Source organism: Motacilla alba, chromosome 13 (genome assembly GCF_015832195.1).
Source record: "Motacilla alba alba isolate MOTALB_02 chromosome 13, Motacilla_alba_V1.0_pri, whole genome shotgun sequence".
Taxonomy (NCBI): domain Eukaryota; kingdom Metazoa; phylum Chordata; class Aves; order Passeriformes; family Motacillidae; genus Motacilla; species Motacilla alba.
The window spans coordinates 2,502,404-2,519,311 of record NC_052028.1 but is presented as its reverse complement, the minus strand read 5'-3'; the positions used below and the strand labels follow the sequence as shown (position 1 = coordinate 2,519,311).

The 16,908-nt window shown below is 54.5% G+C and overlaps 2 protein-coding genes across 2 annotated transcripts; both read left to right on the top strand.

Moving 5' to 3' along the window:
• The first annotated feature begins 3,175 nt into the window (after window positions 1-3,175).
• On the top strand, window positions 3,176-7,353 carry LOC119706597 (protocadherin alpha-2-like). Its single transcript, XM_038150456.1, has one exon. It carries the CDS (start codon window positions 3,296-3,298, stop codon window positions 5,867-5,869), a length of 2,574 nt encoding a protein of 857 aa, XP_038006384.1. The 5' UTR covers window positions 3,176-3,295; the 3' UTR covers window positions 5,870-7,353.
• Window positions 7,354-12,192: 4,839 nt separating this feature from the next.
• LOC119706598 (protocadherin alpha-13-like) lies at window positions 12,193-15,527 on the top strand. Its single transcript, XM_038150457.1, has one exon. It carries the CDS (start codon window positions 12,531-12,533, stop codon window positions 15,273-15,275), a length of 2,745 nt encoding a protein of 914 aa, XP_038006385.1. The 5' UTR covers window positions 12,193-12,530; the 3' UTR covers window positions 15,276-15,527.
• Window positions 15,528-16,908: the final 1,381 nt, after the last annotated feature.

Genomic DNA, 16,908 nt, shown 5'->3' with positions numbered 1-16,908 from the left:
ACCTTTCATAAAAAGAAAGCAAACAAACAATCCAGAGAATGACCCCTACGAACAAATCCCATGCCAATTTCTCCTACACAGTCAGCACAATCCATTATGGTGTTGTGCTTGTCAGCGCTTTGGTTCTTATCTCAGTGCATGTAATGAGGTGGTGAGTGCCATCTTTTTGCACTTGCCTTCTCTTTTTTTGTGCACTTGATCCTGGTAGAGATTGTGCGTCCTGTTGTCACCCATGGCTTGTACTGACGTGCAGGTACAGGATAAACCCTGCAGAGCATCCCAGCTCAAAACTTCTGCAGTACAAATTCTCTGTGTTGAACTTGTTTGAGCGCTTGTGCTACGTTATTTGGTGTGGTTCTCCTGAAGAACAAAATCCACGTATGCTGATTCCAATCATCTTCTGATCACAGACTCTCTAAGAACTCTAATGTGCAGCTCTGTGCTATTTCCATGCAAGGTTGCTAAAATGAAGCCAAGTGTTCATGGTAAATTTCATGCAGGTGGGAAGAGCCTGCTGAAGGCTGTGTAGTTTTGAAGAGTTTCACATGTTCTTTGTGATGACCATGAGGGAAGGTGAAGAGGTGCCAAGGCCTAGATGCGATGCAGAGTGTGATTTACAGATGGGACATGTGGCTGGATTGAGAACTGTTTGATATTTTGGCAATGATTCCTCGAATGGCAGCAAGTAGGGCCTGGTCCTGTACTGTGGGGAGGGGGAGTCTGAGTGGGGAAGAGTTGCCTCAGGGGAATGGAGATGCTGAGTAGAACATGGTCTGTGTCATTGTGGATGAAATGGAGTGTGTTTGCTTGGGTGTAGAGGTCTCATTTCCAATGGCACAGCATAGAGGATGCCAGTGGAAAACAGGGAGAAAAAGCCCAGCACACAGGGCTGCTCTTCTGGGATCTTCTCAGGACCTCCAGCAGGTCTGCGCATCCTTGAGCTCTGATGTTTTATGTGATGTTACTGCTGGTAAAAGTGCCTGCAATACACGCCTTTAACTGCTTGCCTTTGTTGTGGACATTGGACTTTCCACAACAAAGACAAGCAACTAAATATTTCAAAAAGATTTTTCGAAATTTGTGTAAAATTTCCAAAGCTTTTTGAAATTAGTGTAATTGTGCCAGCCTTCTCAGAATGTTGCCCGAGTAATTCCTCTGATCTTGATGTTGCTAGGGAGGGGAAGAAGTGGTCTCTGTATTCAAGATGCTGTCAGACCTGGCCTTTTGGGTACAGTGGGACAGGTTCCTTTGTTTTCTTCTCTTGTCTGCGAGGGAGCACTCACCCTTTTTTCTTCTCTCACCCTGGCAATCTGTAACAGTGGATGAGATGCAGACGGTGAAATATTGGCAGCAGTCAGGTGGCAGATGTTTAGGCAGTAATGGATTGGTCTTGGGGAGAGTTTTTCCACTCTCTCGAGCTGAGGCTGCTGTTGAGAAAATATCACTAACTTTCAGGTGTCCCTCCTGCTTTCCCGGTGATAGAAGTGCGAAAGGAAGTACTAATCACGGTCCCTGTTTTTCAAAGCTCATGGTGAATGTGAGTATTGTTTTTCTGTCCAGTATGCTGCAAAATTACGAAATTAGGGGATAATATCCCTTAAAACCAATTCTCCTGTTCTGAAAATGTTTGTTTTTTCCACAAGACGACAGCAGCGAGGCTACAGGTAAGTCACTTGTACATGAAGAGGCTGTATGTGAGAGACAAATGTACTTTGGTTCCTGTTCGGCTGTGGTATCTTCATGTTGGATAGACTGGAATATTGTCTATCCAGACTCAATATTGTCTGGATTGAAATGCCTGTGGGTTTGGAGCAGCACTGCCTGCTCTCATTCCTTTCCTGTTGCTGCCTGGCACAAGGTGAGCACATGGAAGCAAGAACAGGTGGAGAAATTACCTTAATGCCCTTCTTGGATTAGATGTGTTTGGAATGCAGCAGATATTCTCAGTGACAATGCAATGGTGCTCCCCTGGTGGCTTTTTGTTGGCTGTGGAACATGAGTCATGCAGAGTAACCTTTGCTTATATTGGAAGAATACACGAGGTATATGAGAAGTGCTCAGGTGCTGCGGTTGCCAAGAGTTTTTGCAGCATTCTTGGATCATTGGTGTGTTGGGCTGTGATGGCTTTGAGAATGAGAAACGCTCTTGAGTTGTTTGTAATATTTGGTGCACCTTTTAATTACACATCGCAGTAGCTGGGGTTGGGGATTCTATTCCAGAGGGTACAACAGTGATAGGGATAAAATCAAAAGGAAATTGAGGAATCTTCGCAAAGAGGAATGAGAGCCCTTTCAAAAAGACATTTACATCCTTCATCGCAAACAAGCTGTAGACATTTGGAAAGAATTTTCATACCGGTGGAAAATAAGAATAGAGAGACAAGGATGGGAATTGAACAGGAAGTGAAGAAACAAGAGCAGGAAAGAGAAGATAGAGGGAAGGAGAAGGAGAAAAAATGAAAGAAAAGGGAAGAGGTAAAAAAAACGGCATAAGGAGATGAAGATGGAAATTAAAAAGGAAGGAAGGAATCCATGCAAGTCCGAACCAAGTAAGCAAGCAAGCAGGAAAGAAGAGGCTATAAAGGACCAGCATGCACCGAGTTTGTCTCTAGACGCTGAACGGAGCGGGTCCCTAAGAGTGTCCCCCAGGTGAGAGCAGAACAGTTCAGGAGCTGATGCTCCGTAATTATCGTTGATCACTCCGGCTTTGACGGTCCCTGAAGGTGCCCTGGAGACGACCGGAGACCTGCCAGCGAGGGTGAAGACGAGAGAAGGATGGAGAGAGAAGTGAGAGAAGAGAAAGAAGACATAAAAGTATAAAAGAGCACATAGAGGCAAAGAGGCAAAAAAGAGAAGGGAAAATAAAAATTATTCAGCACAGAAAATTGCAGGAAAAATGAACTATATGGAAGGAAATACCGGTGAGAAAGAAGAAGAAAGAAATATTTAGAAGGACACAGTAGCCGATTACGAAAAATAGTAAAAGAGGAGCACCGTAACACGAAAAAGCAGAGGAGCTGGCCATCCGCGGGGCGGCGGGGCGAGCGCGGTCAAGGAGCGTGCGGGGCGGCGGAGCAGCGCACGGTGTCGCTGCAGGCTCAGGAACGGCTGCGTGTGGGCGGCTCCGCCCCGGTGCGGCGGAGAGCCCGGCTGTGAGCGCGGGGGGGGCGGCGCGGGCCGGGCAGCAGAGCCGGAGCGTCCGGGCGGCGGCGGGGAGCCGTGCGGGGCCCGGGCCGGGGCCGGCAGCCACAGCGGCGGCGGCGGCGACAGCGACAGAGGCGGCGGCAGCGGCAAGGATGGGCGAGCGCTGGAGTGCGGCGGTGCGGGTGCTGGTGCTGCAGGCGGCCTGGGCGCTGGCGGGCGGGCAGGTGCGCTACTCGGTGCCGGAGGAAGCCAAGGGCGGCACGGTGGTGGGCCGGCTGGCGCAGGACCTGGGCCTGGAGGCGGGCGAGGCGGAGGCGCGGCGGCTGCGGCTGGTGGCGCAGGGCCGGCGGGCGAGCGTGGAGGTGAGCGCGGCGAGCGGCGCGCTGCTGGTGAGCTCGCGGCTCGACCGGGAGGAGCTGTGCGGCAAGAGCGCGCCGTGCGCGCTGCGCCTGGAGGTGCTGCTGGAGCGGCCGCTGCGCGTCTTCCATGTGCAGCTGGAGGTCACCGACATCAACGACAATGCCCCCGTCTTCCCCGCCGCCCGAAAAAACATCAGCATCGCGGAATTCAACACTCTGCCGGGGTCTCGTTTCCCGCTGGAGGGCGCGTCGGATGCGGATATCGGAGCGAACGCGCAGCTCTCCTACACACTCAGCCCCAGCGAGCATTTCTCTCTGGATTTGCAGCGGAGTGAGGAATACCGAGAATCCCTGTTTCTGGTACTCACGAAATCTCTGGACCGCGAGACGATTCCCGTGCACCGGTTGGTGCTGACGGCGACTGACGGGGGCCGGCCGTCTCTGACGGGCACCATGGAGCTGCTGATCTCCGTGGAGGACGCAAATGACAACGCGCCCCAGTTCAACCAGTCCGTGTATAAAGTGCAGCTACCGGAGAACGCTGCAGAGGGGACGCTGGTGACGAGGGTGAATGCCACGGATCCAGATTTGGGAAGTAATAGTGAAGTGACATATAGTGTGAGCAATATTTTTCCTGAAAAGGGGAAGAACATTTTTCTTTTAAATGCGAGGACGGGTGAAATTCATCTGGCGGGCCCCGTGGACTATGAAGAGGTTCGTTTATATGAGATACAAGTCGAAGCGAGGGATAAGGGCACACCCTCGCTGTCGGGTCACTGCAAGGTGTTGCTGGAGGTGCTGGACGTGAACGACAACGCGCCGGAGGTGTGGGTGACGTCGCTGTCGGTGCCGGTGTCGGAGGACGCGTCGGTGGGGACGGTGGTGGCCGTGCTGAGCGTGTCGGACCGGGACTCGGGGGAGAACGGGCGCGTGCGGTGCTGGGTGTGGCCGGCGTCGCCGTTCGGTCTGGAGGCGACGTTCGCGGGCTCGTACTCGCTGGTGCTGCGCGAGGCGCTGGACCGGGAGCGGGTGTCGGAGTACGAGGTGGAGGTGCGTGCGGAGGACGGCGGGGCGCCGGCGCTGCGCGCCAGGCGCGGGCTGCGGCTGCCGGTGTCGGACGTGAACGACAACGCGCCCGCGTTCGCGCAGGCCGTGTACACGGTGCTGGCGCGGGAGAACAACGCGGCGGGCGCGGAGCTGGCGCGGCTGTGGGCGCGGGACCCGGACGAGGCGGGCAACGGCCGCGTCAGCTACTCGCTGTGGGAGGGCGGCGTGGGCGGCGGCGGGGCCGCGGGCTCGTCGTCGTCGTGGTGGTCGTCGGGCGGCGGGTGGCGGGCGGCGTCGAGCTACGTGTCGGTGGACGCGGAGAGCGGGCGCGTGTGGGCGCTGCAGCCCTTGGACTACGAGGAGCTGCAGGTGCTGCAGTTCGAGGTGCGCGCGGTGGACGCGGGGGAGCCGCCGCTGAGCGGCAACGCCACGGTGCAGCTCTTCGTGCTGGACGAGAACGACAACGCGCCGGCGCTGCTGCCGCCTGCGGGCTCGGCGCCGGAGGCGGGCGCGGCGGCGGCGGCGGCGGAGGCGGCGGCGGGGGCGCTGGGCTTGGGCTGGGAGTCGGGCACGCTGTGGGCTCGGGCGGCGTGGGGGGCGCCGGCGGGGCAGGTGGTGGCGAAGATCCGCGCCGTGGACGCCGACTCGGGCTACAACGCGTGGCTGCGCTACGAGCTGTGGGAGCCGCGGGGCAAGGGCCCGTTCCGCGTGGGGCTCTACAGCGGCGAGGTGAGCACGGCGCGGGCGCTGGACGAGGCGGACGGGCCTCGCCACAGGCTGCTGATCGTCGTGCGCGACCACGGCGAGCCGGCGCGCTCGGCCACGGCCACGCTCAGCGTGTCGCTGCTCGAGGCCGCCGAGGCGGCGCTGGCCGCGGCCGCGGGATCCTCCTCGGCGGCGGCGGCGGCGGCGTCGTCGTCGTCGCGCTCGGCGGCGGGCGTGGAGCTCGGGCCCGGCGCGGCGAGCGCGGCCACCAACGTGTGGCTGGTGGTGGCCATCTGCGCCGTGTCCAGCCTCTTCCTGCTGGCCGTGGTGCTCTACGCGGCGTCGCGCTGGGCGCCGCGGGCCGCCGTGCTCTCGGCGCCCGGGCCCACGACGCTCGTGTGCGCCAGCGAAGTGGGCAGCTGGTCGTACTCGCAGCGCCACAGCCGGAGCCTGTGCGTGGCCGACGGCGCCGCCAAGAGCGACCTCATGGTTTTCAGCCCCAACTTCCCTCCGCCGCCGCCCGGCGCCGCGCCCAAGGACACGCAGCCGGAGCCCTCCGCTCTCCTCGACACGGTCAGTGGCAATTCCTGCATTCCCTTCTCTGCTCGTTTTTAGCCGTCCGCTTGAGAAGCTGCCGTTTGAAGCTGGGCTCAGTCCCCACGGGTTAGGGACCTTGGCTACTTATGCGGTCTTTAAGGATGACAATGGCACGTTTGCATCTGTCACCGCCACCTTGCTGGAGCCCGCAGCTCTTTCTGAGGGGGTCCAGAATATAGCTAAGGCAGCATCCGAGAGCAGTTACTGTAGGCAGGTGAGGTTTCGTGCTCTAACTGTGAGTTCTTCTGCTCTAGAATTAAATTGCTTTTCCGTGCGACAAGAGGTGCCCGGCGGTGTGTGTTTTGCAGACAGCAAGGGGGTTCTCTTTCTGATGTGCGGCATTTCCAGCCCATTTGGGTGAAGGAGTTCGAGAGAGCCAGGCTGTGTTGGTGACAGAGTGGCATGTGCTGTGTACCGCCTCCTTGCCTTTGCTGACTGATAACCGTGGTGGTATTCATTTGCCTTTTCATTGAAAACTGCCCTCCTCCTCTTTAATCATGGTCATGTGTGGGTATGATGCAAGGTGAAAAGTGGATATTCAAGGACAGAAGTTCTCTATTATCGTTCTGCTGTGAGACTAACTTAGAAAATAGGGCAGCTGTGGCAGAGGTTTCCTATGATCTTCCTATGTTTGTTTGGCAAGTATCGTGTTGTTCTGGTTAGTAGTGTAAAGCCTTCAGGGAGAAGTGTGTGACCCACCGTATGTGTTTCAAAAGGGAAATTTATTTGTTGTTTTCCTGCTGCCCACATTCCCGAGGATTTGCATTTCTCACCGGAGATGTAGTGTGATGTACACTGTCCTTATGTGATGGTCTCTCAAAATCTGCATCAAGTTTTACATCAAAGATCAAGACTTAAAAGGGCTTTAAATGGTGAACTCTTCACTGCTGTAATGAACAAACAAACAAACAAACTAATTGCTTTCAAAATCAAGGAATGACCTTTCCCCAGCAGTTCTCAAGTAACATTCTCCAACACAGGCAGTATCATGTATTAGTGTCCTTGCCACAGTTCGGGTACTTCCCTTGGAGCACAAAACCAATGCCATTGCTGTTTAGAGGTTCCAACAGCACCTTTGATAACAGTATTCCCATAAGGAAGCATTACAAAGCATGAGGTGTCAGCAGCAGAGCGTCTCTTAGACACGGCATTGCTGATACCATCCATGGATTTTTGCAGTGTGTCATTGCTGGGAAGGATAAGCAACAGTCATGTTGAACCTGTGGTAGGAGAGGAAACTGGGAACTGTTCTATAGAGTCGGGCCTGGCCCTTTTCTGATGGGAAGGGTGACCCTGAGCAGCAGAAAGACTTGAGTGGGGAAAGTGGAAATCCCTGGGGAGACCATGGGTTGTGTTATAAGTGTTGGGTCTCCTGCCCACCCAGGGACGCCAGATGTGGGGTTTCCAGCTCCGGACTGGGGTTACCCCGAATGATGGAAAAGTCTCTCCTCCAACCCGTGCCTTCAAAGAAAGACTCAGTATTCCTCTGTTGTCTGGTCTCAAGGTTGTTTATTGTTGTTTATCTAAAAGATTCTTCTCCTGAACTGCTGTGGCCCGTTCAGCAGCTCAGACAAAGGCACACTGCCCTCCCAGGGGGCTGGTCCCATCTTTTATATCATATATTACGTACTACATGTTTATACTTTTCCCCAATGCCTACTGTCTATATTGAATGGTGACTTTCTACTCTAAACCAACCTGTGAGTGCCAACATCACCAAAGACATGGAGGCTAGGAAGGAGAAAGAAAGAGGACAGGACACCCAAATCCCTCCATCTTAAATCTCCTTACCCCCATGTACAAAACTTGGACCCCTGCGTACAAGACTTAAAACCCCCCTGTACAGCACTCAAAAATCCTTCCTTTCACTTCGTGACAACTTCTACTACAATACCTATAGTTGTGTGTGTGGCTTATAATTCTTCATACAGAGTTAGTAATTTCCTCCACAGGCTAAGATTAAAACCCCACGTGTCTTTGGCTGCCTGCCAGGGTCTCAGAGCCCCCCGCCAGCGGCTCTGGCCATCCAGGGCACCCAGAGGGACGTTCTGGATTCCAACAATAGGAAAATATCATGAGGTTCTATCTCTGTCTTCAGAACACGTATCAGAGTGGGAGAGTGAAGGATTTGCACAGCAAAGGTTGAGACAGGATGGGAACAGAGTGCTCTTGTTGAGGATGCCTTCCTGCTTCCTCAGGGTCTGGAGCGGGAGGCCCTCCTGCTAATGAGATGAGAGTGTGACACTGAAATGCCCAGAGTGTCCCTTGCAGTCAGGAGTCTCTCCAGCAGGGACCGTCTCTGCTGCTGCTGCCTGCCTGCTGTAGGCCCTGCGTTGGTAAAGGGGGGGAATCCTTAAAATCAGAGGGGTTTGGGAAAGCTGCAAAAGGCAGGCCTCAGAGACAACAAACTGTGATTCGAGCTGAGCAGTAGCCATAAGGTGTGTCAGATGAAAAATTATGTAAGTAGATAAATAGGGACAAATAGAAGAATGGTTTGTGTATTAACGCTTGTCTAGAATGACTCCCTAAGCTACAGAAAAGTCTATCTAGCGAGATATTAGGAAGTTCTAAGTTTAATAATGGAGCTCTGTGCATGGTATCTTAAGGCTTACAAGCAGGTATTGCATTCTAGATGAACAAGCATTGTTTTAACCAAAGGTACGTGTGCCTATAGTGGTTGGATAGATATTGAATACTGTCAATGTGCTTTTGTTTTGTGGGATTGGTCAACAAGCTTTTAAAGTAAGTTGTAACATTAAGTTCTTTGTCTGCTCCCGGGGATGTGAGCTGCTGGCATCTTCCCATTGTCACAGCCATGTAATGAGACTGATGCTGGGAAATCAAACAGCTGGAGAAGTGTTCCCCAGCAGCCCCGTCCCGTTTGTGATTTGTACCGAGACCCCCGGCCAACGATAGTAAGGGCTGGTGAGATGGAGAGTGCTGAATGGTGTCTGATGAAACAACGTTTTCAAGTTCAAGAGGGAAACATGCTCTGCTTTTGTAATAGTCTCTTCATCTGTAGATTTTGCCATGATGATTCCTTGCTCCTCCTCCTGGAGGGATTTACAAGGATTTCTTTTATTACACGTAGTTGTTATCTTCATGTGCTCAACTTCCTTTAGTTGTGCACCGCACAAGTGGCCTCAGTAGAGATGGTGTGTCCTGATGTCTCATGGGGATCGTTCTGGTATCTGCAAGAACACCCCAAAAGCTGCATGATTAACCCAGTCCATGCTGTGCAAGTTACCCCTCATAGTTGACACTGTGAGTGCTCTTGTGCTTTGGCACCTGCTGAGTTCTCTTGAAGAAATGAATCTGTGTGGACTGGGATCAGGGCTGTCACAGCTCTGATCACACCATTTTTATGAACTCTAACATGCACCCGTGTGGCATTTCCAACTGAGATTACTGAAAAAGAGCCAAGTGTTCATGGTGAAGGTCATGAAGCTGGGAAGAGCTTTTAGACATTCTGTACATCGTCTGTGATGATTGGGGAGGAAGATGAGGAAGCACAAGGGCCCGGATTACATGCAGGGTGGGGTTTACAGGCAGGGCGTGTTGCTGGGGTTGAGCAATGTTCAATATCTTGACCGTGATGCTGTGTGTGGCACTAAATAAGGCCTGGGGCTGTGTGATGGGGAGGGTGAATTTGAGTGGGGAGGAATGGTGCCCCAGGGAAATGCAGATGCTGAGGAGAACACGGCCTGTATCACTGTGGAGGAACTGGAGAGTGTCTGGTTAGCTTTGGAGATCTCATTTCCTTGGCCTTGTGACAGGGGTTGCCAATAGAAAGCCGTGAGGAAATGGGCACCACGTAGTGCTGCTCTTCTGGGATCCTCTCAGGACCTGCAGCAGTTCTCTGTACTCTTGCTTTCTGCTGTTCCCTGTGATATTTCAGCTTAGGAAGTGACTTGCCATCCATGCCTTTCATCACTTGTCTTTGATGTGGAATTTTCTTGGTAAAACTGAAGACCTTTTGAAACTTGTGTCATTCTGACAGCCTTTCTTTGGACATGGCTTCAGCCATCTCCCTGGTCTTGGTCTTCCAGCTGGCACTAAGGGACACTGTCCCTCAAAACAAATACTCCTGGAGTTTCTTTTTCTGATGAAGTAGCCAGTGATGCCACAGGTGAGTTACTCCTGCCAGAAGAGGCTGTGAGGTGTCCTTTGGGTCTTGTGATGTCTTAAGTTTTAGCTTCACTGATATGTTTTGCATGTTTTCCAGATTCTGATTGTCCAGATAGTGCATTAGTATATAACTCTGAACGTTTATATAAAGTGTTAGCAAGTTCTCCTCACAGGTCAGTCAGACAAAACAATCCTTTTCCAGCCCCAGAACCAAGGACACCGTTGCAGGTTCAGGCCCAAAAAGTACAAACAACAGCAAATAGAGTACAGCAATCTGGGAGGATGGGACTGCATAACCTGGAGCTGTAATTGGACAATTAACCTCCATATTTAAATGGACCAAAACTTATAAAAGTGTAAAATACTCGTGACCCGTCATTCATCTTGGGTGTAGCTCTTGTAGTGGCCAAGGTGCATCCTTTGAAGGCCTTTTAATAAATCCCTGCTTTATTCCTTTTGCACTGTCTAGCCTCTGTTCCAGGGAGCCTCTCAAGGCCCCACCTGTTCAGCTGTGCTATCTTCACATTGGGTCAAGTAAATATTGCCTGAATTGAAATTCCTGTAGGTTTGGAGCTCCAGTGTGTGCTCTCGTTTGGTTCTGCTGCTTCCTGGCACAGGGTGAGAAGAGGGAAGCAAAGGCAGAGGGGGAAGTGACCTTAATGCTTTTCTAGGATCAGATGTGCTGGGCATGCAGAGGATGCTTTCAGTGGCAGTGCCGTGGTGAATTTTGTAATAGCTCTGCAGGTGAAGAATGAGTCAGGCAGAATTGCTCTCCATCCAGGTGAAGGAGGAATGTGGTGTCATCATGCTGTTTTTGCAGTGTTCTTGGAGTATTATCCTGCTGGACTGTGATGGCTTTGATTTTGTAAAAGAGAGACTCCCTTGGTCTCTTGGAGTCTGGAGCCTTTTTTCTATTAGATGTCTGCACGGGTGGACTCTTCTCTGATGTACCAAAGCTGTTCTTTACTGTACGATTGCTTTGTGGATTCATTTCTTGGGTCCTTGAGAGCGCCGAAGGCTCGAAATGTGGATTGGATCCTGGAGGCAGAGGAAGCTGCAGGTGCAGGGTAGGGGAGGAAAGCAAGGAGGCGATTCCCTGTCACGAGGAATGAGAGGTGGAAGGGGAGTGCCCTGTTGCTAAAGGACGTGTGTGTGCTCCATGGCGTGATGGTGTAGCTATTCCAAAAACATTTCCTTAAGGGGGAACAAACCAACAGAAGATACAAGGGTGGCAGCAACAGACGAGGGGAAGGAAAGACTGCACAGCAAGGAGAGAATGAAAAAAGCAAAGAAAAAGGAAGAAGATAAAAAGGGGGAAGAAAAGTGAATAAGGACAAAGAGGAAGTGGAATAAAAGAAGGAATGGAAGGAATCGTTGCAAGGAAGAGGAATGAGCGCTTTTTCCAAAGGACATGTTCATTGCGAGTATTATATAAACATTTGGAAAGAATATTAGTAAAGGAAATAGAAGCACATGAGAGATGAGGAAAGAAAATGAGAAGGAGGAGGTAAAAAATATGACAGTTAAGAGCACAAAGAAGACATCGGGAAAGAGAAGCAGGAAATATTAGGGAAAGAGAGAAAACAAGAAGAGAAAGAATAGCAGAAGAAAATGAAAGTGGAAAGGATATATCAAGGAAGGCGGCTATAGAAGAAAATAGAAAGACAGGAAGCGAGCTAAGAAGTAACAGCGAAAAAAGGAAACTTAAAAAAGGAAGATAAAGGACCTGATCAGCAGGCACCGACCTTCTGTTTACACACTGAGAAGAGCTGCTCCGGAACAGACCCCAGCTGAAGCACCGCGCCCAGGCGCTGATTTACCATAATAGGCGCTGATTTACCATAATTCGAGGCGATAGCTCCAACTCTGATGGTCTCCTCGGCGTCGCAGTGACAACGGGCGAATTGCCGGCGAGGGTAAAGAAGACTGAGGGAAAGCTATAATGGCTTGAATATTAGGGCAAGGGAATAAATCAAAAGGACAATGAGGAGAGGAAGCAATAGAAAAGAACATGAAGGCAAAAACGGAAAGAGTAGGAAAAGGAAGAGCAAGGCGAACTGATGAAAACCAGAGAAATGACGGAAGGAAGAAAGGAAGGAAGGGAAGAGGAAAGAAATGAATCTATGCAAGCAAATAGCAATCGATAAAGAAAAGGATATGGAAGGAAATTCACAGAAGAAAAAAGAAGAAAGAAAAATTTACGAGGATTTAGTGGGCGATTCGGAAAAACAAGAAAGGAAAGAGAAAGACGCTAACACGAAAAAGCAGAGGAGCTGGCCATCCGCGGGGCGGCGCGGCGGGCGCTGTCACGGAGCGTGCGGGGCGGCGGAGCAGCGCACGGTGTCGCTGCAGGCTCAGGAACGGCTGCGTGTGGGCGGCTCCGCCCCGGTGCGGCGGAGAGCCCGGCTGTGAGCGCGGGGGGGCGGCGCGGGCCGGGCAGCAGAGCCGGAGCGTCCGGGCGGCGGCGGGGAGCCGTGCGGGGCCCGGGCCGGGGCCGGCAGCCACAGCGGCGGCGGCGGCGACAGCGACAGAGGCGGCGGCAGCAGCAAGGATGGGCGAGCGCTGGAGTGCGGCGGTGCGGGTGCTGGTGCTGCAGGCGGCCTGGGCGCTGGCGGGCGGGCAGGTGCGCTACTCGGTGCCGGAGGAAGCCAAGGGCGGCACGGTGGTGGGCCGGCTGGCGCAGGACCTGGGCCTGGAGGCGGGCGAGGCGGAGGCGCGGCGGCTGCGGCTGGTGGCGCAGGGCCGGCGGGCGAGCGTGGAGGTGAGCGCGGCGAGCGGCGCGCTGCTGGTGAGCTCGCGGCTCGACCGGGAGGAGCTGTGCGGCAAGAGCGCGCCGTGCGCGCTGCGCCTGGAGGTGCTGCTGGAGCGGCCGCTGCGCGTCTTCCATGTGCAGCTGGAGGTCACCGACATCAACGACAATGCCCCCGTCTTCCCCGCCGCCCGAAAAAACATCAGCATATCGGAGAACTCCCCTCCTGGATTTCGTTTCCCGCTGGAGGGCGCGTCGGATGCGGATATCGGAGCGAACGCGCAGCTCACCTACACACTCAGCCCCAGCGAGCATTTCTCTCTGGATTTACAAAAATCCCATGAGCGCAATATTGAACCTGAACTCGTTCTAACGAAATCTCTGGACCGCGAGACGATTCCCGTGCACCGGTTGGTGCTGACGGCGACTGACGGGGGCCGGCCGTCTCTGACGGGCACCATGGAGCTGGTGATCTCGGTGCTGGATGCGAACGACAACGCGCCCCAGTTCAACCAGTCCGTGTATAAAGTGCAGGTACCGGAGAACGCTGCAGAGGGGACGCTGGTGACGAGGGTGAATGCCACGGATGCGGACGAGGGAATTAACAGTGAAGTGACCTATGCTGTGACGAATTTCATTCCCCCGAGTGGAAAAGATGTGATTTCCATCAATCCGAATACCGGGGAAATCCACCTCACAGCGGCCCTGGACTTCGAAGAAGTCAGTATATACGATTTTCGTATTGAAGCGACGGATAAGGGAACGCCCTCGCTGTCCGGCCACTGCAAGGTGGTGCTGGAGGTGCTGGACGTGAACGACAACGCGCCGGAGGTGTGGGTGACGTCGCTGTCGGTGCCGGTGTCGGAGGACGCGTCGGTGGGGACGGTGGTGGCCGTGCTGAGCGTGTCGGACCGGGACTCGGGGGAGAACGGGCGCGTGCGGTGCTGGGTGTGGCCGGCGTCGCCGTTCGGTCTGGAGGCGACGTTCGCGGGCTCGTACTCGCTGGTGCTGCGCGAGGCGCTGGACCGGGAGCGGGTGTCGGAGTACGAGGTGGAGGTGCGTGCGGAGGACGGCGGGGCGCCGACGCTGCGCGCCAGGCGCGGGCTGCGGCTGCCGGTGTCGGACGTGAACGACAACGCGCCCGCGTTCGCGCAGGCCGTGTACACGGTGCTGGCGCGGGAGAACAACGCGGCGGGCGCGGAGCTGGCGCGGCTGTGGGCGCGGGACCCGGACGAGGCGGGCAACGGCCGCGTCAGCTACTCGCTGTGGGAGGGCGGCGTGGGCGGCGGCGGGGCCGCGGGCTCGTCGTGGTGGTCGTCGGGCGGCGGGTGGCGGGCGGCGTCGAGCTACGTGTCGGTGGACGCGGAGAGCGGGCGCGTGTGGGCGCTGCAGCCCTTGGACTACGAGGAGCTGCAGGTGCTGCAGTTCGAGGTGCGCGCGGTGGACGCGGGGGAGCCGCCGCTGAGCGGCAACGCCACGGTGCAGCTCTTCGTGCTGGACGAGAACGACAACGCGCCGGCGCTGCTGCCGCCCGCGGGCTCGGCGGCGGAGGCGGGCGCGGCGGCGGCGGCGGCGGCGGAGGCGGCGGCGGGGGCGCTGGGCTTGGGCTGGGAGTCGGGCACGCTGTGGGCTCGGGCGGCGTGGGGGGCGCCGGCGGGGCAGGTGGTGGCGAAGATCCGCGCCGTGGACGCCGACTCGGGCTACAACGCGTGGCTGCGCTACGAGCTGTGGGAGCCGCGGGGCAAGGGCCCGTTCCGCGTGGGGCTCTACAGCGGCGAGGTGAGCACGGCGCGGGCGCTGGACGAGGCGGACGGGCCTCGCCACAGGCTGCTGATCGTCGTGCGCGACCACGGCGAGCCGGCGCGCTCGGCCACGGCCACGCTCAGCGTGTCGCTGCTCGAGGCCGCCGAGGCGGCGCTGGCCGCGGCCGCGGGATCCTCCTCGGCGGCGGCGGCGGCGGCGGCGTCGCCGTCGCGCTCGGCGGCGGGCGCGGAGCTCGGGCCCGGCGCGGCGAGCGCGGCCACCAACGTGTGGCTGGTGGTGGCCATCTGCGCCGTGTCCAGCCTCTTCCTGCTGGCCGTGGTGCTCTACGCGGCGTCGCGCTGGGCGCCGCGGGCCGCCGTGCTCTCGGCGCCCGGGCCCACGACGCTCGTGTGCGCCAGCGAAGTGGGCAGCTGGTCGTACTCGCAGCGCCACAGCCGGAGCCTGTGCGTGGCCGACGGCGCCGCCAAGAGCGACCTCATGGTTTTCAGCCCCAACTTCCCTCCGCCGCCGCCCGGCGCCGCGCCCAAGGACACGCAGCCGGAGCCCTCCGCTCTCCTCGACACGGTCAGTGGCACTCCTTGGTCGCTTCTCGCCATTTCCCTCTCCTTCTGCTTCTTCTTATCCCCCTTGTGGGCTTTCCCTTTTTTCTACGGGGCTTCGTCCCCACAGCTCGGTGGATGCCGGGTGCTCTCTGGATACTCAAGGTTTTCAGTGGCTTCTTCGCATCTTCCGTGGGTGGGAAATAGATGTATTATGGCCTTTTGGATCAGGTACTGTCTGTAGCTGAGGATTGCTCGTCTGGGTTTGTAGTTCTGTCTTTGAATGAAATCATTGCCGATTACCATAAGAGATGTCTGGAGGTGTCAGTTTTGCGGAGAGTGCTTTTGCTTTCTAGTGTTTAGCATTTCCACCCAAGCTGGCTTGAACGGGTACAAGACACGCAGGCTGTGGTGTTTACTGTTCCCCAGGCCCTTTTACCACTTTATTTCCCTTTCTGTCTGCTGAATTTATTTGTGTTAGTCTGTGTTATTTTTGAAATCTTTCTCCTTTTCTTTTTCCTCTGCAAGGGATTTGATGCAAGATGGCCACTGGAACTTCAAGGGAAAAGTTCCTACTTTGGTTTTTTAAGTGGAGTCATTATGAAAATAGGGAAGGCAGTAGGAACTTTTGGTATGTTCATTTTCCGAGGTATCTTCTCGCTTTGCTTAGTAGCATAAGGTTTAAGGCAGAAGAATATGCCCTGAGGTAAGTGTAACAAAGGGGCAAGAGTGTGCCCCGGGTTAACTGCTACAAAGAGGCAATTTTTTTTCAGCTGCCCACGTTCCCCTGGTTGAGGATTTTTGGCCTGAGGAGTAGCTTGAAGAAACTGGCCTGTTTGATGTTATTGCAAAATTTCCATGAAGTCCCACACTATTTCAACAGCCTACTGAGGGATCTGGACAGGCCAGAAAGTCCGAATCCATCTGTGTGTGATTAAACACTGCTAAATGCTGCCTCCTGCCCTTGGGACTCAACAAACCCCTAGTTTTAACTAGCACTAACTTCCCCTAGTTTGAACCTGCAACGGTGGCCACATGAGCATGGTTATCATGGTATTGAGCTATGTGTACGTGCATGTCAAACCTGCACAGAGCACAGCCCTGGTATTCTATGGTGGAAATTCACCCAAACATTTGTTATCATTGTTGCTGTTGTGTATAAGCATTTAGGAGTAATAAAATCCATGTGGAGTAGGATCAGAGCTCACAGCTCTAATCACAGAATCTCAAAGAAGTCTAATGTATAGCTTGGTTGTATTTCCATAGGTTGTGAAAAGGCAAAAACATTCCGAGTGAAGTTCAAAAAGCTGTGAAGTCTGTTTACTAGACAATGGGCGGCTGTGCAGTCCTCTGTATAGTCCTAGTGCTGATCATGAGGGACGATGAGGATATGCAAAGCCCTGGGTCATGCTCAGAGTGGGGTTTACAGCTGGAGCATGATGTTAAGGCGCAGCAGTGTCTGAGTATTCTGGCAGTGGTCCTACAAGTGGCGCTGAGTAGGATCTGGAAATGCATTACAGGGAGAGTGCCCATGAGCAAAGGACAGTCTGAACTAAAGGGAATGGAGATCGTGGGTAGAATATGGTTTGCATTATTAGTGGAAAAGTTGAGAACATTTCCTTAGATGTGGAGAGGCCATTTGCTATGGCAGAAGATACAGGGTTTCTGTAGAAAACCTTTGGAAGAGTTCCAGCACACAATACTGCTTGCCTGGGATCCTGTCAGGACCTCCAGAAGTTTTGCATATCTTATGGTGCTGTTGTTCTTCATGGTATTGCTGTTTGGAACATATCTGCCATACTTGCCTTCAATTACTTGTTTTTGATTTGGAATGTTGTTGCACAAAGAGAAGCTTTCCCAAGTTTGGATGGTGCTGT

Bases quoted from the DNA above. Each gene is read 5' to 3' on its own strand.
- LOC119706597 (XM_038150456.1), top strand. From the start codon at position 3,296: ATGGGCGAGCGCTGGAGTGCGGCGGTGCGGGTGCTGGTGCTGCAGGCG.
- LOC119706598 (XM_038150457.1), top strand. From the start codon at position 12,531: ATGGGCGAGCGCTGGAGTGCGGCGGTGCGGGTGCTGGTGCTGCAGGCG.